The sequence below is a fragment of the Copadichromis virginalis genome, linkage group LG23 (assembly GCF_057382275.1).
Source record: "Copadichromis virginalis isolate Kocher_CV1m ecotype Utaka linkage group LG23, C_Virginalis_male_GT1.1, whole genome shotgun sequence".
NCBI lineage: Eukaryota > Metazoa > Chordata > Actinopteri > Cichliformes > Cichlidae > Copadichromis > Copadichromis virginalis.
In genome coordinates this window covers 26,611,618-26,634,123 of record NC_140639.1, presented here as the reverse complement: position 1 = coordinate 26,634,123, position 22,506 = coordinate 26,611,618, and the positions used below count along the sequence as shown (strand labels likewise).

The 22,506-nt window shown below is 41.2% G+C and overlaps 2 protein-coding genes across 3 annotated transcripts in view; both read left to right on the top strand.

The window, feature by feature from the left end:
- Positions 1 to 12,690, top strand: part of LOC146681056 (von Willebrand factor D and EGF domain-containing protein) — a 39,323-nt gene extending 26,633 nt beyond the window's left edge. The window contains exons 22-33 of the mRNA XM_085447677.1: positions 1,368 to 1,693; positions 1,781 to 2,282; positions 4,527 to 4,622; positions 4,698 to 4,793; positions 5,665 to 5,760; positions 6,106 to 6,201; positions 6,285 to 6,380; positions 6,794 to 6,889; positions 7,096 to 7,191; positions 8,073 to 8,168; positions 9,239 to 9,336; positions 10,456 to 12,690. Coding sequence (XP_085303803.1) covers positions 1,368 to 1,693; positions 1,781 to 2,282; positions 4,527 to 4,622; positions 4,698 to 4,793; positions 5,665 to 5,760; positions 6,106 to 6,201; positions 6,285 to 6,380; positions 6,794 to 6,889; positions 7,096 to 7,191; positions 8,073 to 8,168; positions 9,239 to 9,336; positions 10,456 to 10,476 — 1,715 coding nt within the window. The 3' untranslated portion in view covers positions 10,477 to 12,690. The remainder of the gene's footprint in view (positions 1 to 1,367; positions 1,694 to 1,780; positions 2,283 to 4,526; positions 4,623 to 4,697; positions 4,794 to 5,664; positions 5,761 to 6,105; positions 6,202 to 6,284; positions 6,381 to 6,793; positions 6,890 to 7,095; positions 7,192 to 8,072; positions 8,169 to 9,238; positions 9,337 to 10,455) is intronic.
- A 2,746-nt stretch (positions 12,691 to 15,436) lies between these two features.
- LOC146681055 (transcription factor 15) lies at positions 15,437 to 19,659 on the top strand. 2 transcript variants are annotated; one of them, XM_085449008.1, is made up of 2 exons: positions 15,437 to 16,134; positions 17,870 to 19,659. In XM_085449008.1, exons 1-2 carry the CDS (start codon positions 15,625 to 15,627, stop codon positions 18,062 to 18,064), a joined length of 705 nt encoding a protein of 234 aa, XP_085305134.1. In that variant the 5' UTR covers positions 15,437 to 15,624; the 3' UTR covers positions 18,065 to 19,659. The 2 variants fall into 2 exon arrangements, with proteins under 2 accessions (XP_085305134.1, XP_085305135.1); XM_085449009.1 differs by having other exon boundaries at positions 15,438 to 16,134; positions 17,893 to 17,994.
- The last annotated feature ends 2,847 nt before the right edge of the window (positions 19,660 to 22,506 follow it).

Here is a 22,506-nt window from a genome sequence, read left to right as displayed (position 1 = left end):
TTTTCTGTTTACATCTTGAGACAATTTTTTTTTCAAATTTCACTAATTTTGTGAGCAATTGCATACTGTTTGCAGGCAGGTTAGTGTCATAAGAATACATGTGACTGCAGCAATCTGCTAGTGGCAAGGGTTTTCATACTGCACTCTCTTTGTGACCACTTTCACCTACAGACAGCTAGCAACCATTCACCAATCAGTTGGGAAAATACACATTTTTCCCTAGTAACTGGTAGTTGCAAGCAGCTTTGTGACAGGCCTCTAGTGTGCGTGACTGGCAATCTATTTCACAGCAACTGCCAATAACCCCTCACACCAGTCTGAGGCCTGTGTAACTGAGGCCACTCTGCTGTTCTACTTAACTCTAGTTAAGGCCAAATCATATTTCTTTCTGTAACATATTTTTAAACCACTGGAGATGACCAAAGTGCTGTCCATACCACTGTGGAGAACATAAATAGATCGAAAAAATAGAAAGAAAGACAGAATACAGGATCCAGTTGTATAAAATCAAAATATAAATAAAATTAACAAAGGTATTCTAAAAACAAGACAGAACAGGAAAGAAATGTAACACTAAAATATAATAAACAGTAAGAATATGTGAAGGCCATCAAAAACATGCATATCTTTGGGGGTTTCGTTTCATTAGAGACTTAACATTTGATTGTTCCAGAGTTATCGAGTAGGCACTGCCAAATCTCCCTTATTTTGTAGAAAAACTACAAGCAGTTGATCTTAAAAGTAATGCCTTTTTGGCTTGATCCAGATTCTATCAGCAAAGAAGTGGATGAACTATTAGATTTCTGCAAGAGCATATGCAAGGTAAATAAAATAGGCCCTAAACTGGAACCTTGAGGCACACCATAAGTAATTGGGGCTGTACATGAAGAGAAGAACCCATTTTTCAGGACAGTGCCTTAGATGCTAGCCTAATCCTCAAGAGGGTTCGCAAGAAAGTAGATCTAAATCTTACTGGAAACAAAATGGCACAATTACTGGAGTTTAAAGGCAGCACGTCATCATTAAAAAGTTTGTGTAGAGCATATTTTGTCCTGAGGTGTGATCGGAAATTTTCAGTGGCTTAGTCTAAAAAAGAAAAAGGCTGAGCATACAGCATTTTCTCCATGAATTCCATCATAGAAATATAAGTTCAGAAATAAAAATTACTTAACTCTTTTCAGGCAAGGTTATTTAATAAGGACATGGACTGCTTTGTTAGCAAAATTTGTAATCTGGGAAATTGAAGGTTCTGGAGTGTCCAAAAACTGTGTAGGAACAATATCCCAAGGGCAGTTGTATAAATTATAGTCATGATTGTGTCATCAATGTGATATACAAGCTAATATGACCGTTATCCCTTTCCTCAGCATCCAATCACCTGCCTCAGCAGCAGACACTAGGCAAGTCCAGCCGATCCTCATATGGAAGTAGCAGCAGCAAAGTCGTCCATGTCCACCTACCCAACTTGCCCAACAGGTATGGTGTCAAGCACCTGTCCTCATCCTTCATTAGGTCGCACCAAGTTACAGGATCAGGTAGAGAGGGTGGCACAGGAAGAAGAGAGGCCATCATTTCTGCTTCGAGGGATGTCGCTGCAAATACTCACATCACACGTGCCAACCCTAGATCAGACACTGGGACATACGCCAGTGCCTCCAGGGAGATTGTCATGCCCCATGTAACAGTCTCCAAGGTGAGTTGGTAACTGTTCAAAGCATTAAAAGAAAATCGTACAGATGGACATTAAAGTCCATTTACTCACTTTATGATCATCTTCCAGAAGTCTGAAGGAGCTCTTACTGGTGCCACGCCTGTTAAAGTAACTGCCGCTGCACCTCGGCTCTCCATTCAGCCTGGAAGAGTAACGGCAGCTAAACAAACAACCCAGCATCAGCTCAACCACCTGACATCCACCCAGACCAAACCCTGGACTCCACCAAGACCTGCCCTCCCACTTACAGCAGCCCTCACTTCTCTGTCCTACTCCCTTTCTGAGTCTGAGTTCTCTGCAGACGGGGATGAAACTGAGCCAGGATCAGAGATGCCGAAGATTGTGCCAGTGCTGACCCTCACAACACCCGACAAGGTCTATAGCTCCCAGGCACAAAGATCTACATCCAGCCAGTCATCAACTGGAAGTGGTACACTAGCTGACGAACATTTGATGGCTTGTGCTGAACGGCCATGTTTTCCTGGTGTCCAGTGTGAACCAGCTAAGGATGGGGGCTTCCGCTGTGGAAGGTGTCCAGTAGGATATACTGGAAATGGGCATACCTGTAAAGGTAAACTTGTTCTCTCTTTGATATCCAAATATCTCAAATCGGCAGAACCAATTTCTAATGGTGTTATTATTCATATAAGATACAGCTATGAAAAACAGTTTTCAACAGGACTCTTCTGCAGCAATCTTGTGTTAACTAAGTACACCCCATGAAATAGCTTAGCAGCAATAACATGAAGTAAACATATATGACTTAATTTGTCACTGTCACGTCACTGGGGATCACTGTGTTTCTGTTCATTGAGGTTTGAAGGTTTGTTAATGCACGACTATTATAGGGTCTGCCAAAAAAATTGGCAGGTTCAGGTTGGGGTCTGGACTTTGACTATTTTGATTCTATTTCTTTTTCAGCCATTCTGTTGCTGCTGTGCTTGGGATCATTGTCCTGTTAAATGACCCAGTTTTAGCCAAGCATTAGGTTTGACTCCAGAATTCTTCTGTATACAGAGGAGTTCATGGTGAACTCACTGATTGCAAGGTACCCAGGTCCGGGGGCTGGGAACAAGCCCAAATCATCACCCCTCTTGACAGTTCTGATGCAAATTTGCAAACCTAAAATTTGCAGCATGTTCAGTTGTATTATTGTAGGGTCTTTACTAGGGGTGCAACAATACTCGTATCGATATTGAACCGTTCGATACAGTACTTTCGGTTCGGTACGCATATGTATTGAACAATACAACATTTTTTATTTATTTTATCAACTTTTCTTCTGACGATGCTGTCTGTGTTGAGTGCTCAGTGGATCTGTGTTTGACTACTCCGCCTAGGTTGCACTGTCGAGTGCAGATCCACTGAGCACAACACAAGCTAGCAAGATAGAAGCTAAGCTCGTTGCAACATGGCAACTGCCTCAATGCTGCCCAAAATTGAACCTGCCCCACCCTCATTCAGATCTGGCATTTGGAACTATCTTGGTTTTCATGTGAAGTATGACCCTGATGGTAAGCACGTCATGGACAAAAGTAAAACAGTATGTCGGATGTGCCACGCAATGCTCAATTTGTGGGAACTAGTGTTAGCGCAGTTAGCTTGTTAACGTGTTGACGCCGTCCAGCCACAAGCACGGGGCGATCCGTGGTAACGAAGATTTGCCGCGTTATGGCGTTAATGCCATTTTAACGAGATTAACGCTGACAGCACTAGTGGGAACACAACGAATATGACAGCACATTTACGCCGACATCATCCTATTGCAAAGACAAGTGGAAGCAGAGACTCTCTTGTTTGTTTATCGCCCACTTCGCGCCACAAACAGGAAACCAGCAGCTGAACAACAGCAGCACGTTTAAGCTTGATAAGCTGTTGTTAGAATTTATTTAATATTACTTTCTACACCAGGATCTTTTTCTATGTAGCTGTCGGCTGGTAACTGTGCAGGGGCGGATCTAGCAAAGTTTAGCCAGGGGGGCCGATAGGGCATGAACAGGGAAAAGGGGGCACAAAGACATACTTTTCTTTCTTATTCTCACTTAAAATGTCTAGCTTTTAATAAATAATTATCCGAATCTTACACCCAAAGTTTTAATATGATGTAAAATGTATAGAAGTCCATTACTGTATATAGTAACTATTAAGTCTAATATACCCTAGTAAGCTATAGTACTTTTTCCTTTGGGAAGGTACCATCTGTGCAGTCTGCAGTTCTGTTGAAGAAAGACGTTGAATCTATTTAATTATTCTTGAAAAATTTTTTATTTTTGTGCATTTTTTTTGACACTGCATCAAATTAAAGTTGATTACGTCGATTAAGCATCATGAGGTGGAGGGTGGGGGTGGTTCCCTTTTTTTTTTTTTTTTTTTGCTGGAAGTTTGCAACCCTATTAGTTAGGTTGCTTACTCTTTAAAATACCAGAATAGGGAGGATGGAGTAGGTTTAACTTTATTAGATTGATCAGTATTGCTGAACTATGAAATATTTTGGTTGTAGTGTATTTTTTGCATACAGGTATAACAGAATAGCCTTAGTGTTTGTTTGTTTTTTAACTTGAGTTTGAACTTATACAAAATGCAGCAAGATATTAAAAAAACAGTTTTATTGATTAAAAAACACACTATATCGGATTCATATCGGTATCGGCCGATATCCAAATTTATGATATCAGTATCAGTATCAGACATAACAAAGTGGTATGTGCCATCTCTAGTATGTAGTCCATGTGCCACAAAAGAGAGATAAACCAGTCTAATAGAAAAATATATGTAGGTTTAACATCTTAACGCTCCTCCCCATCTGTGTTTCAAGCTGTTTGCAGGCATGCATGCGGTAGGAACATGGAGTGTGCTGCGCCCAACACATGCCGCTGCAAACCAGGCTACACTGGATCTAGCTGCCAAAAAGGTAAAAAGCAATAGCATTAGAATTTATTTTTTAATAATTTAAGTGTAAAATAATTGTTTTCCCATATTTTATTAGCCATCTGTGATCCGGGATGCAAGAATGGTGGGGTTTGCATTGCACCAAATGTTTGCCAGTGTCTCAGAGGATACCATGGAGAGACTTGTCAGGAAGGTAACGTTTGCTTCTGTTTCCAAGTTAATCCAGTTCAGGATCTATTTAATGCACATTTTTAGTATAACATACTGAGACAACAAATTAATTAAAGGCTTAAAACTTAAGAATGATTAACTTTTATAATAGCTTATAAATTCTTCAACTACCTCTGGTAGCTGCTATGAAGCTCACTTAACCATTAAGTAATACTGTAAATGACACCACCTCATGTATACAAGTAACAACCTGAGGTGATGAAAAGTGAAGTGACAAACACTACACTTCCTCTAATGTCCACTTGAGGCTGCCTCCAAAAAGTATGTCAATCCCATTGAGCCCCATGTTTAAAAAATCCAAATTTACAGCAGAAATAAAAATATTTACAGCCTAAAACGAAAACTATTTCTTTATAAGTAACCCAGTTAAACTGTATTAAGGCTTAAAATTACACAGGGTTCAGTGAATACAGGCACTAGCCGTCACTTTAGTTAATCAGAGTCATTTAACTGGACCTCTGGACTATGTTTATAGTGTTGGTGCCTGTTGGGGCATTTTTAGTAGACAGGTAATATGGTTTGCTGTGCAGTCCCACATGTTCTGTGAATTGTCATTATTTTATCTTTTTGTTACTTAATGCTAATTAGCGGGTATGTATTTTGATAGATGTAATTGAACACCATGCAAGCTAGCTACGTAGATCAGATTAATTCCAGCTCCACCAATACAAAGTAAGTGTGGGTGTGAAGCTAATATTGAGCTCTCAAAATAAGTCTTCACAAACCAATGACTGATGTCGCAGTGGTTATGTCCACTTTTATTTACAGTCTATAAGAGCATGCACTAAAAACATGTCAGTATTACATCTCATTTCTAAACTCCATGTGTGCAGCCTTGTGCAGGTCACCATGCGAAAATGGAGGCACCTGTGTGGGACTGCAGACCTGCTCCTGTCCTTACGGGTTTGTTGGTCCTCGATGTGAAACAAGTGAGTTTACTTCTTTTATATCAATATCAGTGAAGATCTTTTAAAACAGCAGTACATTTGTATACATTGTTCTTTTGTTTCGGGTATTTCTTTCTAATTTTACGGTCTTAATTTACAATATTTTTTTTTAAAAACTTTTTCTTTCATAACTGTTATTGTGGTCTCTTCCTATTAAAAGGGAGGTCTTCCTCCCCACTTTCGCTAAGTGCTGTTCAAAGGGGATTGTCTGATTGTTGGAGTTTTGTCTCTAATGTTGTAGAGACAAAACTCGTCAAGGCCACAAAAATCAACATAAAAATCCACTGAATTGAATTAAATAAATGTTTTTTTTTTTGTTGGTTGCAGTGGTGTGTAGCCGTCACTGTCAAAACGGAGGCCAGTGTGCATCTCCAGATGAGTGCATGTGTACACCAGGCTGGACTGGACCGTCCTGTGAGACCGGTGAGTTGTGTTACTCATGCTGTAGGGGGCAAAGATCTGATTTAAGTTTAGGGTAAAGTTTAACTGCAAATTGTGTTTTCCAGCTCTCTGCTCCCCTGTCTGTCTGAACGGAGGTTCGTGTGTTCGACCGAATACCTGCGAGTGTCCTCACGGTTTCTATGGTGCACACTGTCAGAACGGTAAATCTACAGCAGGCTAGATTCAAAGCTTAAAGTGTCTAAAAGCATCTAAATTGGGAGCTATTCTGCTTTTACCTTTTTCAAAATCACAAAAATACTGTTTTAGTGGTTGATTCTCATATTAAACATGACCAGTTTTTCAAATAATCAGGTTATGTATGTGTAGTGTATTAATAGAGACTGTTTATCCTAATACTGACATTACAGATGTCTGTTGGTGAGGACTAGCCAATCAGAAGAAAGCTAGGTTAAATGGGGAGGGGCTAAGAGGCCTTGTTTCAGAAAAAAGATGAGCTGAGGGGCCCAGTAGAAGATAAATAAGGATTCTTTTGAGCTGTTAATCATGCAAAGCTACTGGAGTGCAATAATATAGGAAAAACAGGACTTTTTCTAATATATTTTTTCTCCTCCAGCTGTCTGCAACCCTCCCTGTAAAAATGGTGGTCTGTGTATGAGAAACAACGTCTGCTCATGTCTGCAGGGGTACACAGGGAGACGGTGTGAGAGAAGTAAGCACTTCTTCTTCATCTCCTGGTCATCTTCCTTGTCTGCAGATGCTCCAGTTACTTTAATTATCACTCAGTTGCTTTTAAAGATGACGAAGTGGACGAACTTGTGTCACTTTAATTTCCAGATTGTGTGCTTTTACTGTCATGTTTTGGACAAACTAAAGAATTAATTGATTAAAACTGTCTCCCTCATTCCTCCTCTCCAGGTGTGTGTGAGCCCATGTGCATGAACGGTGGGCGGTGCGTTGGTCCAGATGTTTGTGATTGTCTGTCCGGTTGGCGAGGGAAGAGATGTGACAAACGTACGTGTAATGATCCGTAACGCTCAGGCAGACACGAACACCTGAACACTTCTTCTGCTCTCTTCTTATGTTGACCTACAGTCAGAGTACAGCCTCTTTCACTTCTAAGGTTTTACATGTTTGGGGATAAAAAACATCCTTAGCAGAACTGGAAATGAGGTAAATACAACCTCAGATGAAAAGCATTAAATAAGAACATATTTTTGCTCAGTTTAAGGTCCTTGCTTCACCCATGATCCACATCTCCAATAGGTTTCATGAAATTCTGCTCTGTAGTTTTTGTGAGGTGACAAACAACGCTGCAAACGTTCCTCTGTTCTCGCCTTGCTTTCGTGCCGACCTCCTGAGCACGCAGCGAGTTTCTCAGACTGACCTGGCAACACCTCCGCAGAGGTGCTTCACATGTGGAAACCATCAGGTGTAGTGCCTGCAGAGTTTCACTTGACTGACCTTTGACCCTCGCAGAGTGGTAACAGTTACCTAAGAGACAGAAGTTCAAAAGAAGAAGAGATTAATTACAGATAAGTGTTACCTGCTGACTTGCTCAAGCTTTCTTAGGAGAACTGTTGTTACCCTCAAGTCCTACTCCGGTCGAAGTGATTTAAATGTGTCATCAGAGTGAAGGCGGGGCTCTGTGTGGACTTCTGTGACCACAAAGACCACATGACACATCCTTCAGTTGGACTCCAGCTGTGAGAGCCGTGGCTGTGTGCTGTGATTGACATGTCGGGTGTGAGCACAGCCCTGCACCTCAGCTATTTAAAAATGTAGATGTCAATTTGTTAATTGACATTATGTATTAAGTGAATGAAAAACAGAACAAATATTTGATGATGATGATGATGATGTTCAGAGCTTTCTGTCATCGTGTGTCCTCTCAGCCAGCTGTCTGCAGAAGTGTCTGAATGGAGGCGAGTGCGTCGGTCCAAACACCTGCCACTGCGCCCCAGGGTGGCATGGCACGCTGTGTCAGATCTGTGAGTATCAAAACCAAACACACACTCATAGGTACACTAGAGGGACAACAATAAGACAACCTCCAAAACAGGAAAGGCCTTACAGGTGAAGGACACTCACAGCTTTTCCTTCCTACTCTGCTTTTTTTTTTACTACTTTTGCCTTTGGCTAGCCTCAGTGTCATTTCTGGTAGCAGTAGTGACACTGAGGCTGGACCTGGACCCTAAAGAGGTTGCACAGGTAGTCCAACTCCTCCAGGACGCCACATCAATACATGCCATTGTCAGAAAGTTTGCTGTGTCCAGGATCATGTAGGAGATCCCAGGACACAAACAGTTACTTTAGTTTAGGGTCTGATGTGTTATAGTGCAGGACGTTAGGCTGCCTGTAACATCGTTCAGCATGAACAGCTTGGTGGTGGGTCAGTCATGGTCTGGGGAGGAATATCCCACAGACCACTGCAGGCTACACAACCGTACCCTGACTGCCATGAAATCCTTGGACTGACTGTCAGACCATATAATGGCGCAGTGAGTCCCGGGTTGCTCCTGGTGCGCGACAAAGCCCAGCATCATGTGGTGAGAACAGGCAGGATGCATGGAGGACGTAGGCATCGATACCATTGATTCGTTGTCACACTCAACAGAACTCCTCTTGGACATTATGTTTTGGTCCATCTGACACCACAAGGTTGCACCTCAGACTGGGACACCATCCAAGGTTCCCGAGGTTGTCAGTCTTGCATAAAAACTACAGAGAACAGTTTTGAGTTGTTGCAATGAAATTCCAAGAAACGGGATCAGCCCACTGCATCATTTCTTCACTCTGATTTTCAGGGTGTCTTTGAATTCAGTAGGTTGATCATTTTCATTTCTGTCAAATGACGTGGCAGTCCATGTTAGTACAGATATGTTTCTCTCACAGGCCCACTAAATATAAAGTAAGAGCTTTTTTTAAATCTCATTTTGTTTCAGAAATGTTTTCTTTGTGCCTTGAATGATAAACTTCAGCTGGGATCTTACAGAGAACGTTGTAGCAGGACTGATTTATTTGATCTTCTAACTGTGTATCTGTTGCTGTTGTGTCTCAGCTCTCTGTGAGCAGAAGTGTCTGTACGGCAGTCGCTGCATCCGGCCGAATGTCTGCGCCTGCCAGAATGGATTCTCTGGGTCGTTCTGCGCCAGGAGGGTAAGAACTGAACATGGAGCCTCAGTTTAAAGAGGAGAGCATCTACTTGTTAAGTGTTTTCTGTGTCTTGGCCTCTTATTTGTTACTCCTTGTTTGGAGGAACGTCACTTTTTCCAGACTGTCAGATTCGCAGATGAGAGACAGAAGACTCACATGAAGAAAAACAGAAACACATGAGTCCGTCCTCATGAACTGGCCACTTACAGACGATGATGTATTGAAGCCAAATGCTGCTCTATATGTTTGGATTTTACAAGCTGCAGTTCATTGCCACAGTCCAGCCTCACGTTACAATCACATGTCATGTATCATTGTTATTATTTTTCAAACTTCCCAGTAACTGAAGCTGTTTTGTTTGTTTTGCACCAGCTGGAGGACAGACAAAGTGCAGGAATTTCAGCAGAGAAAGACATACAAAAGTTCTGCATGCGAATCTTTAAAGAGGAAGTCAGGAGTTACGGAGGTTTGGAGGATGAGCAGGAGTGTTAGGTTAGGCCAATGGTTCCCAAAGTTTTTTTGCTGGGCCCCCCTTTGTTTTACAAGAAAAAATAAAAATTACGTGTGGACGAGGAATACAGAGTTCGTCATCCAACGTCAAAGTTATGTGCCTTTTTTCACATTTACATCAGATGAATTGCAGAATGACAGAGACAAAATACTGTTAATCTGACTATCTTCAGGTTTTACACGCTTACATATGCACACGCAGTTACTGTCCCTCCATTTACAAAGGCAGAGGCGTCACGGTGTGATTATTGGATTATTAGTGAAAAAGTAAAACTAAGGCATTCAAAGTGCCACGGTGAATTAAAATGAAATATTCAAAAGTTAAAACAATATTATTTACAGTATAGAAAAGATATACAAGATATAAAAAAACAGAGGAATGCTAAAAGTCTTAACAGAGACGATGCAGATAAAATGGCAGAAAATAGAAGTTAAGACAAAACAAAGACAAAAAAAGTACAAAAAGTGAAAATAATCAAGTGTAGGGAGATAAAACACCAACTAAAAGATACAAAATAAGGTTAAATTTCTGCTGTTTGTGTCTTTTTGCTTCTCAGTGATGATCTGTGTAGTTATCCAGCCTCATGTTTTTATTTGTTTTGTTTTTTCCAGCTGCCTATCACACGAGGCTGACACCAAACAGCCGGCGGTAAAACCCTCAGGTGATCTGGAAAGCACCAAGACGTAATCAGACTCCAAAGGTCACCATCAGCTGAGCTTAGCATGGAAACTAGTGATGCCGACATACAAGACGGAGAAAAAGGCAGCTTATCCCTCGTTTTTGTGCTAAGCTAAGCTAACACGTGGACAACCTGGGGTCCGTTCTTCGTACTTCGCTAAGTAGGTTAGCTGGATTTGATTGTTGACGATTTCGCGTGATCTTGGATCGTTCGGTTCTCCAAAGCTCATCCGGGACTTGCTGTCATAGCAACAGATCCGTAAGCGTAAACCTGCTCGGGAGCAGGCTTACTTTATGTAAACAAGATTAGATCGCGGCCACTCAGGTATGTCCGCTTCATGTATACGAAAGCAACAGCGATATTTTACCACTGTTTCACCATAAATAAATATTATCAATGTAACTAAAGTTAATGCAGTATTTGATCCTTTTATTGATTCCATACAGATACATACAGGTCATTTCCTAACAAAAAGGGAAATGTACTATTAATCATTCTATTTCATGTATTTGATTATTTCAGATGTAATTCGTATTTTAGAGTAGTAATAGTAAATTACTTCATGTAATCAAGATGAGAGACCACGGCTATAAAAGTGAAGGTGGATTTGGGAAGCCTGTCGCAGCCATGTCCTGTCCGTTTACGCGAGCAACCCATTGCGGAAGGTGCAAGATTGATAAGGAGAGTTTTCAGAATTCAGCGTATATTGCGGGACAGACAGGATCCTTTAGCTCAGCGCGACAGTGTGCTCATAGAGAGATGTCGATTTTCCCGTGAGGGTATTATTCACTTAACCAACTTGTTGACGAGGGGGTGCAGGACCACCACCTGTCTTTTTGTGCGCTGCCCTTTTCTTGGTTGCTGTTATAAACAAACAAACAGATTATTTCAGGGTCTCTTTCCAAGAGACGAAAAGCAATATAAGTGATAAATATTACCATTCTGTAGAATATTCTTATATTTCACTTTTACTTGTTCCCATGTTCTAGTGGGTCCTGTTGTGGCTCTAATGTGAAAGAGGATATAATGTAATATAATATAATATGATATAATATAATATAATATAATATGGTGTAATATAATAAATTTACCCTACCGCCTACTGGTGTTGGCCAGAGGGGCCGATGGCGCGATATGGCAGCCTCGCTTCTGTCACTCTGCCCCAGGGCAGCTGTGGCTACAACTGTAGCTGCTTCCACCAGTGTGTGAATGTGAGAGTGAATGAATAGTGGCATCGTAAAGCGCTTTGGGTGCCTTGAAAAGCGCTATATAAATCCAATCCATTATTATTATTATTATTATTATTATTATTATTATTATTATTAATAATAATAAATTACTTATGAGTTTAATTTGTCAGCAACTTTCTGCCAGCCCTCTCTCCTTGCTTTTGCAGCCTTTGCAGTGTTCCCTTGCGTTTTAATTAAACTCTGAAACTCCTGAAATCCCTCAATCGAGTTCTTGCTCTGCTGCCGACAAATACTGAGCGCGCTCCTTCGACATTTTCGCCGACCAATCAAAGGGTTGCCGATCAATGTTTCTACTATCGATGCGTAGCCCCTGTTAAGCCACCCAGTGATCTCACATTACTTCATCCAGCTATACTAATCGTCAACAACAGGTGTGTTCGGAGAACCGGAATAGCGAGCTCAAAGTTAGCACGATGATTTGATCTTGGATGTAGTAAGCGAGGTACGAAGAACGGACCCCTGTTTTATGTTTGTTTGTTTTGGGGAATTGGTCACACCGATGAGAAATTGCTCTTAAGCTGCAGAGGGAAACTATTTTCCAGACTTGATTAACATCTAAAACCTACAAAACCTACACTTCAGAAGGAAAAATCCTCACCTGAGGTTCAACATTATTTGCAGTCCCAACACTAAAAGATATTTTGTCACCCTAACACATTAACACGTCCTCAGAGTTTAACTGTGCTGACTCATTGGGTTCTTTCACTCATTTACAGCAGTTTACAGTAAATCTTCAGGGTTTGTCCTTTTCACCGTGAATCCAAACCTCAGTAAGAGTATTTATTTATTTACTTTGTTGTTTTATATTGTCACATATTTGCTGTTGTACATTTCTTAATCAGTGTATAATCTGTTATTTCTTATCAAAGCATTGGCTACTGGCTGTTTTGTAAGAAAATAAAGCTCCTTTAGAGGTACCGCTTGTTGTCCTTCCTAAAAACCTGCATATATATGGAAGCAGGGCTGTCTCCAGGAATTTTTAGATGGGGTGGCACAGGAACTTGGGGGGGGGGGGGGGGGGGTATTAATACCAAACTAAATCACTTATATGTGATTAAATCATTACAAGTTGCTGAATTTTCAGACTGTGGACAGACTTCCTGCTTCCATAAAAATTCATTAGGTGTGACATGTAACAAAATGGATGGCTCCATATTTATATGAGTTTAAGAGTAAATAAGTCTACAGTTGTATTTACTATGGTGCATGGAAGAGAAAAAGGCTGTTTCCCAGAAAAAATGACTTCCAGAAGGAATTTAGAGGGGGCACCTGAGGCCCTCCCCTTAGCTACGTCACTGATCTGGTGTATTTTTAACTTGATGATGCTTTTAATTTGTTAATTTCCTTACAGGTACCTTCTGTAATTAAGCTTTGTTGAATTCAAGATTTCGTTTTCTTTCTTTTATTTTTTAACCACAGGGGCAGCATTTTACCTGCTGCTTAACTTCTGGCAGACTGTCATTGCAAATAAGAACGTCTGAAAAGGGTGTCTGGCAAAATAAGGGTTTGCTGACTCACTGCACCATCTTCTGGTACAAGATGGTATTACATGAATGTACAGCCCAGCCCTAGTTCAGCTTTAGTTTTTATCTCTACAACACAGCACATAAACACTTTGGAAATAAACTCTCCAGTTGTTCCTTCACATTTTGCTGATTGTTTAGTTAATTATGTAAACTTTTAAACTATTCTTAAAGATAAGGTTTTACAATAAGTACTTTGGCTGAGAGCAGCAGCAGAGAGGCATTTGACTTTGCTGCAGGGGCCAGACAAGTTCACAGCCAGCAGGTCGGGGCAACAAAGGCTGCGAGGAAAGGAGGATTAAGAGATTAATGAGGTTGCATTAGCTCAACACCAATTAGGATTCCTCTCCTTCCCTCTCTCAGCCAAAGGCAAAAGAGCCAGCTGACTTTTCTGCTGTTTTGAGTCAATTGTTCCATATTAACTTTTTTTTAAAAAAGGTTATGGGGGGCTTTTAAGTCCAGTATGTTCATTTAAATCCTGTTTGGCCTCCTGTGGCAACAGGGCCTCACACATATCTGTGGAGGTTATTTGCGCTCTCCAAAAAACCCCCCAAAAAGAGTGGAAATGATGATTGGGAGTTAACTGCCCTCTGGTGACAACAATACAAATATATCAAGATTATTTAAAACAAAAACAAAAAAATCTGAGAAATTTAAATGTTTATGTTAAGATTAAATTTCATCAATAAACCCAAACTCACTTCCCCTTTCAAGTCTAATCTGAATGAAAGTGATAGGCTGAGAGGTTTTTCAGCAACACACACACACACAAGTGTGTTCACAGATATTTATATCCACCGCCAAAGATGGCACTCGGCAAGGTGGAGGAGGAGGTGTGTGTGTGTGTCCATCGTGGTGGGCACAGACAGCGGGAAGGGACGGGACGGACAGGGAGGAAAACACCTGGACTGTTCACTCAGTGAAGCTCGGAGCCGACAGCCAAGCCAGGAGAGCTGCCAGTGAATACACACACACACACACACACACAGTAAAGTTCAAAGTCAAAGAGGTCCAGACTGAATCACTGTGAAATGGTTTCCTTTCAGTAAATATTAACATTGATAATTCATCCATGAAAAAGAAGGAAGGAAGAGAAAACGCTCCATAGTGGATCAAATCTGTAAAAGAGGCAGAACCACATTTAATGTGTTTCTTTAGGCACCTTGTTACTAACAGCCTCATAAAAACACATAACTTGTTTTTATTTCTTTAGACAATTCTATGAAAATGACAAAGATAAGACAGATTGACATAAAATAGTATTTTTGCACCAACAAAGTGATTCCCAAAGAGCTATGAGCTGAAAACCTGGCATATCTCATCATGGTGTGCAGTGTGTCCTTAAAGAAATTGAGGAAACTGGACAAAAGAAGAAGCAGCAAGCTTGAAAAACTATCACGCAAGAACTGGACTTAAAATCAGTGGCAACAGGTCTGATGGAGTGATGAATGCACCAAATACTTTTGGTCCAAATCATCATCAGCATGTACAGAAGAGGTCAGGAGAGCTACAACAGTGTCTACAGCCATCAGTAAAACACAGTCATGGTTTGAGCTGCATTTCAGTCAGTGGTGTTGGAGATCTTGTTAAAATTCATGAATTACAGAACACAGAAAAGTCCCATCAGATTTTAAACCACCATGGAAGACCATCTGATTGGCAACAGCTTCATTTTTCATCATGACAATGATCCCAAACACACTGCCAATGCAGTAAAATCATCCCTGGACAGAAAAACACACAGCGGAGCACTATCAGTCATGGATCGGCCTTCCCAGAGCCCGGACCTCAACATTATTGAAGCAGTGTGGGATCATGTTGACAGAGAACAGAACAAAAGGCAGAAACAAAGAAGAGCTTTGAATGTCCTTCAAGAAGCCTGGAGAACTATTCCTGAAGACGACTTGAAGAAATGACGAGAAAGCTGCTGAAAATGATTTGCAGAATTGTTGCTTTGTTTTTATTTTCCATTAAAGTGTAAACAGATATCGGTGGACAGAAGCTTCAGTCTGAATCAAATATGGAATATGGCCTATTGGCCTTGAGGGGAGCCCCACCTCGGTGGAGCCTAATTTAAACCCATATCCTCCAGACCACAACAGGTGCCCCCCTCCTCCACTCCCTTTACGTTCCACCTGTCTTCTCTTCTCCGTGGCGGGATCCAGAAAGCAGCCGTCAGTCATTACAAATGGCGTGCCGGCCCCCTAAGTCACCGGATCGGCGGCAGCTGCTCGACCCCCAGAGCTATTTTCACCCTCAGGATAAAGTGGTGTTCAGCGAGCCGCCCGCACGGCCGAGCAGCTCCAGTCACGCTGCAGCAGAGCCAGGATGAAGTCCACCGGCAGTGAGTGCACCGTGCAGCCAGACTGCTTCACCTCAGACCTGGAGGACCTGGACAGCGCCAGCAACAGCTCCGACGGCGGCTGCACGCCGCGCAGGGAGCCGGGGCAGGTGGTCCAGGAGGAGGGAGCCCCGAAACGAAGAAGGAGACGGAGGAGGAGCAGCGGAGGAGACTCGCGTCTGCCCGGCGTGAGCAAACAGAGGCAGGCGGCCAACGCGCGGGAGCGGGACAGGACGCACAGCGTGAACACGGCCTTCACGGCGCTCCGCACGCTCATCCCCACCGAGCCCGCCGACAGGAAACTCTCCAAGATCGAGACACTGCGCCTGGCCTCCAGCTACATCTCCCACCTGGCCAACGTGCTGCTGCTGGGGGAGGACTGCCTGGACGGACAGCCCTGCCTGCGCTACCAGAGCATCCTGCACGGCCCCGCCGCCCTCAACGCACCCTCCCTGCGGCCCATCTGCACCTTCTGCCTCAGCAACCAGAGGAAGCTGGTGAGTGGCTTCTCACACCCATAGAGTCGATTAGTGCCAGGGACGTTTCTCGGATTTCTGGGGGTGGGGTGGCATGTGGACATAAGGAGGGGGGCAAGAAACAGTTAGGGGGTGGTCAGATTCTTCTGTAATAAACCCAAAGCAAACTGCCTGCAAATACTCAGAACTGTGATCATTTTAATTGTGGGCACATCCTGCCTCCATGAACATGAATTAGGGGACGTAACAATATGGTGGCAACACAGAAGCATGAGAGTCAGCCACGAGGGAATAAAGTAAAGAAGAAGAAAAATTTATGGACACAGTCTGGTTACAACCACTGTTAAGTTTGCCAAATAATAATTTGTCATACTTTTCACCTTTTGTTATGACAAGATGACTAAATAATTCAATTTTATTTATATAGCACCAAATCATAAAAACAGCTGCCTCAAGGTGCTTTACAATGTAAGGTAGCAACCCTACAATAGTACAGAGAAAACCCCAGAAATCAGAAGATTGAGCAAGCAGTTGGTGACAGTGGGAAGGAAAAACTCCCTTTTAACAGGAAGAAGAGGTGAGGAGAACTAATAAGTCATGCACGAGGACAAAAATTATAATGAAATGTATTGACACATTTATCAACAAAGAAAAATGAGATAAAAACATTCTGGAAAGGTGAGACCCAATCAGAACAATTGTGTAGAAAGGCGGGATGAGGTTGGAAGTGATCCAATCACAATGAATTTCCTCGTGCAGTAAGGTTAGATGGCACATTTGATCTGCCAAAGAGAAACAATACAACTTTTCAGCATCCAAGGTTGCTGGTGTTGTTGTTATACAACTTCAATGTTCTTTGTTTCGCATGAAAACAAAATTTGCATTTGATGTGACAAATATTTACACTTTATAGTCAGTTTTAGGTTTAGTCAATTATAATCATATTCATTTAGTCGATTAAAATAAATCAAAATAAACACTGGTTACAAGCCAAAGTGCTCATAATACACCACTTTAGGCTGGCTCAAAAACTCTCACATTGAGCCCACATGGCTATGTCCATCTTTTATATACAGTCAGTTAAGACATGAAAAAAAAGTTTTTGACATTTATAATTAGGATGTTTTTTATTGCATGTTTTTAAATTTATTGGTGTATATAGTTATAGTCATGCTTTGAGGAGGTCAACACTGTTTCTTCGCATTGTCGTTTGATGTTACTGTACAATTGAAATTTCATTTTAAAGGACAGGGAGAATGTACCACAGATGCTTTTAGCCACATCCATGATTCCTCTGGCTCCGTGAGACGCTATCACTTTTTGTTTGGGTCTGCTCAGGTCCTCAAACCACACAGATCTGCTCAATGCAGACCCAATGATGCACGGTCTTTACATAGCTAGTGGCACCTGTCTCCTTACTGACTGACACCACAAAATGAAATCAGGCTGTGGTGCCTTCAAGAGCCCTCAACCCAGCTGCAGACTTTAAATTAATGATTTGAGCACCACAAATGTTTCTTTGTTCATGAAACATTTGTGAATCCGTGTGGATCACAAGTGTTTACAGCATGTGTTGGAGTCTGGCTCGGACCCTTTACGGTTATAAATGCAGAGCAGAATCTGCCACAGGATCGGGATTATTATGTCGCTGTTACATTTAAAGGTAAAAATCTGTAACAACACACATTTTAACTGACCTGTTTAGAGGTGAGGATCATGCAGTTGTTGTGACGGTGGTTTCACTGAAGTCTGTTAGTGTGTTTGTTTTTGCCTCCACAGCTCAGAGATGGAGCGAAACACTCAGCTGCTGTGTGAAACTTCTTGGCACCAGACAGGCGAGGAGTCCACCACCCCGTGGTGTTGTTTACATGTAGGACTTTGTACATATATGAATATAAATATCTTTATTTTTGGACGAGACGAGAAAACTAAGGACAGATTTAAACACTGAAAAGCACTTTCTGTTCACGCTCATGTGCTTCTGGAGCCTCTGTGTTTTGGTTGAACTGTAACCTGAGCCGATGTGTAAAGTAGCACCTGACGTGGGGCTATTTTGGTCCCACCAATAGTACAAACTACCCCTTGGACACCCCACCACCCTATGTCTGACCTCTTAAAAAAAAACAACTAAACTAGTGGCTGCTGTCAGTTCAGTGTTACCTTGCGCTTTAAAGGGGCATTAACTGATGTGTTGCCTATAGTAGTGAACAGTGGGAACTGCAAAAATGCTCATATACATGTGGAAAAAAAAACCCTGCATGTCAATATCTCAGGACTTTAATCCCCCAGAAGTACAACAGTCAGTGAAGATGTTGAAATTTACACACTGGATTACACTGCTGTTTCCTTACTCCACTCTTCTTATGTCTACCTGGTTAATTTTTGAGCATATTTTTCGTAAAGTGAAAATGTTGCAAGAAAACCTTATAATGAGTTGATCCCAGCATGCAAAGCACTCTGGAAAATCCTTTTGTTCCTTCCCAAATTCCCAAATGCCACCATTTTAACAGATCACATGGAGAAAGCCATGTCTCCTAAAGGAAAAGTGGTCTGTTATTCATTTGATATTTTACAATAATAGACCAGATTATCTGAATAGTAATGATCTGAGTATGAGGATGTGTATCCCACCTCTGGTAGCTGGTATAGATTCCAGCCGCCCCACAACACTGAATTGGATGAGCGTACAAGAATGTGTTTGTTTCGTCAACAAGCTGCCATCAGCACCGGTGACTGACTGATGGTGTTTGACATCAGTAATACCAGCTTTGGCCTAGAAGCTTTGTGATGCCAAGCTTCTTTTTTTTTTTTTTGGCACTGAAAAGAATTATGAATGTGGACTAAAGTCAGACTCTGCAGTTTGTTTTGCTGCCATCTTTCCAGGACAAAGTACTTCCTTTGTGGGATAAAATATCCCATTAAACACAAGAGTGTCGTTTAGTTCTATGGGAACTTAGTGAAGGATCGGTTGAGTTATTTTCAGCGTGCTTTGCATGATTTCACAAAATTGGGAGGTCAATTCCAGTTAATCTGGATACACTTAGATACTGAAGGACATTTAGCATTAAAATGGTTTCCTGAAATAAGCAGTGTGTTCTTAATTTGAAGGTCCAGTTGGAAACTTCCTGGTAACTGTATGTGCGTCAGAAGTTATGTTTTTGGCCTGATTTCAAGATAAAGTTCTTTGCGTAAATGTTTACTTTTGCATTGTTACACGGTTTCCTCATCACTGTAAAAACACTGTGCGATAGGCTTCCTTTTGCTCTAAATTGGAGTGTATTTAATCCTTCTCAATCAGCTGGATCCATCAATTTTTATTGTTCCAGCACTAAACTATGACTGGGAGCTGTTGCACACTACCTCATAACTGTGTTTTGAAATATGAAGGCCTACCTCCAAATCCAATGAGTAAGAAGTACTTGAATACCTGACAACTTGTGTTCTTTGCACATCGCACATACTGAGAAGCTGCTCGAAGAGAAAAATGTATTTTTGTACAATAAAAATAAAAACAATGATATCAAAACTTCAATTGTCTCTCATTTGTGGGCCTTAAACTGTATGTTGTGCTTGTAATTTGCAAACTCTGTAAAAGCACGCTTTGTGTAACTTCCCAAAATGACATTAATCAGTCAAAAGAAAAGAAAAGACTGATTTATGTCTAAAGTGTCTTTTATTATGTTTAGAGACATCAACAGAAGTAAGATTAGGACTAGGCTGCACTTTGATGTAATACCACTTTGGACCACAAGATTGTGTAGTGAGTCAATGCAACCTTTATTTAAACCGATGAGATACCAAGAGCAAATTTCTTTACATTGATGCCAAAAAATAAAGGCAAATGTGGAGGAAATAGGGGAAATATTGGCTTGACAAGGACTCCAGCTTTGGAGAATATGAAGGAAGGTATAAAGTTTTGGACTTTTAACTGTATTTTTTTAAAATAATTTTTACAGCTTTTCCTGCTAATAAATACCTCTTCCACAGCCATTCATACTAGACCAAATTAGATAAAGTATTAAACAACAAATGTTCCTGTCTACAATAAAAATTTCAGTAAAAAAAATATCAGTCAACAAAAATATATTTTATAATTACAGGTAGGGATGGGTATCGTTTAGGTTTTATCCGATACCGGTGCCAAACCGGTACTTTTGAAACAGTGCCGGTGCTCAAACCGGTGCTTAAAGAATGGAGAACACAAAATTGGTCCAAAAACCTCTCATGTTCAGCTGTTTTTTTGTAAAAAGATAACAATGTTAGCCTTTTCTGCAGCTAGAGGGCATATATGGTATCACTCTTGGCTGGAAGCAGTGCTTAAACAATGGAAAAAACACAAACTTTGTCCAAAAACCTCTCATGTTTAACCGTTTTCCACTTTTTCTTTGGTCATTTTAGCCTTTTTGGCCAGGGTGAAGGCCGCATGTAACTACGACGGTGTTTGCTAGTTCACCTTACATGCATTAATTTAATAACGTGGTGAGTAGGGCTGGGCGATATGACCCAAAATTCATATCTCGATATTTTTTACCTGGACGGCGATATAAGATATATATCTCGATATTTTTTTTAAAAGCCATAAAGTAAGAACAAAAAGAGAGTTCTTAGTCAAAGCTGTGTCCCAAATGTCACACAGGCACTTTTATTAACATAGAGCATAGATGTACATAAGATTTACTCAAAAATAAATTATGAGCATTTATTAAATAATAATGCTCCATAAATAAAAGAAAACAATGTTGTTTTTGTGCATAACAAAAAGCTCACAATTGTGCAGTCAAAATGTAAACTAAAAGACGCTGAGCATAGTAACAAAGACAGATTTCATAGCTGCTCTGTTCCCAACTTCTACTGTGTGACTGACAGCATTGAGTTTGAAATCCTCTTGTAACCACGTCTCTTAACAGGTGCCATTTATAGTCCTTATACACAGTAGGGTAATATTACGTTGAAGCACAGTACGTATCACTCCGCAAAGGCTCCTCGGTAGCCGTAATGCTCTGACAATCCATCAAGCGGTGCAGCACCATAGCTTACCAAAGTTGTACTAAAACATTTTTGACAGATTGCTGAGCGCTGTGTTCCACATAAAATCGGTTCGCGGCCATCAAGCACAAACAGAATTCATACATAAGGCGCGCTGTCAACTTTTGAGAAAATGCAAGGATTTTAGGCTGTGCAGCGCCTCTGGGCTGCATGGCGTTAGCGTGGTTAGCTCGTTAGCGTAGTTAGCTAGCTAACACGTTTATGGCGTCCAGCCCCACGCACGGCGATGTGCAGTAACTCGTTAACGGAGATTTGCCGTGTCCATCTTGTCGCGTCCTGCAGGTGAAGCGATGGGGGAGGAGGGGCGAGGCCGAGTAACGTTGCGTAAAGACAAAAGTGGACGAAAGAGAGGCAAACTTGCGGCTCCACAAGTATCCGATTGTTCAGTCTGACGTCACTAGCCGTGTCTGGGTCTAAACTCCGCTGCAGGTCCATATATCAAACGATCACTATGGCATTACTGAGAGTTGAAAAACTGTCTAAAGTCTTCATCTTTAATAAAATGATCAGCGTTCTGCTCTACCAGGTGTAACAATTGAGTTTAACATCCAGGCATCCATGAAAACGGAATTTATGACATTTAACGGAGTTAGAAGTTAGCAGGAAGTTAGCTCGCTAGCTTCTATCTAAATACAATATAGCATGTCCTGACTGCGGGGTTTTGGAAACAAATTAAAACGTACAGCTCTGCTATCACTTCCAACATAAATGAAGACAGAAAACTAAACAGCAGTGACGTTTGTAGGGCTACTGAAGTTTGGCTAGCTGGTATATAATGATAATGACCGCTAGCGACACAGCTATGTTAGCATAATATAAACAAGCTAACTTTTTTTCCACTCGATAAAAGTTAACGTGAGTGTTCTCGGTGGTCAGGAACAAATGTAATCGTATGGCAGGATGCTGTAACAGGACCAAACTTCAGCCAGGAGAACAACTGAGAGAATACGAGGTTAGTCATTCATATACTGCTGCATGGGCTGGGCGGTATACATCCTAAGGTTTTAAAAACTGAGCTTAAATAAATGATTAGCGGTAATAAAAGCTGAGGGAGGTCAACAGGGATCACTGACTGTTTTAGGAGCTTTTTGAGATCAAATCGAAGAAAATACATAACATTAAACATGTTAACAACACAAAAGCCATATTAAACGCAGACTACTTTAGACCCGGAAGTAGGATTCGTCGCGTCATCATTGAACAACCGGATAATTATAACGTAACATAGACTATATCGATATAAAAGATATTGTCACACCTTATATCTCGTATAAAAATATATCGATATTTTTTAAAAACTCGATATATCGCCCAGCCCTAGTGGTGAGCCTACTCAATGTAAATTAC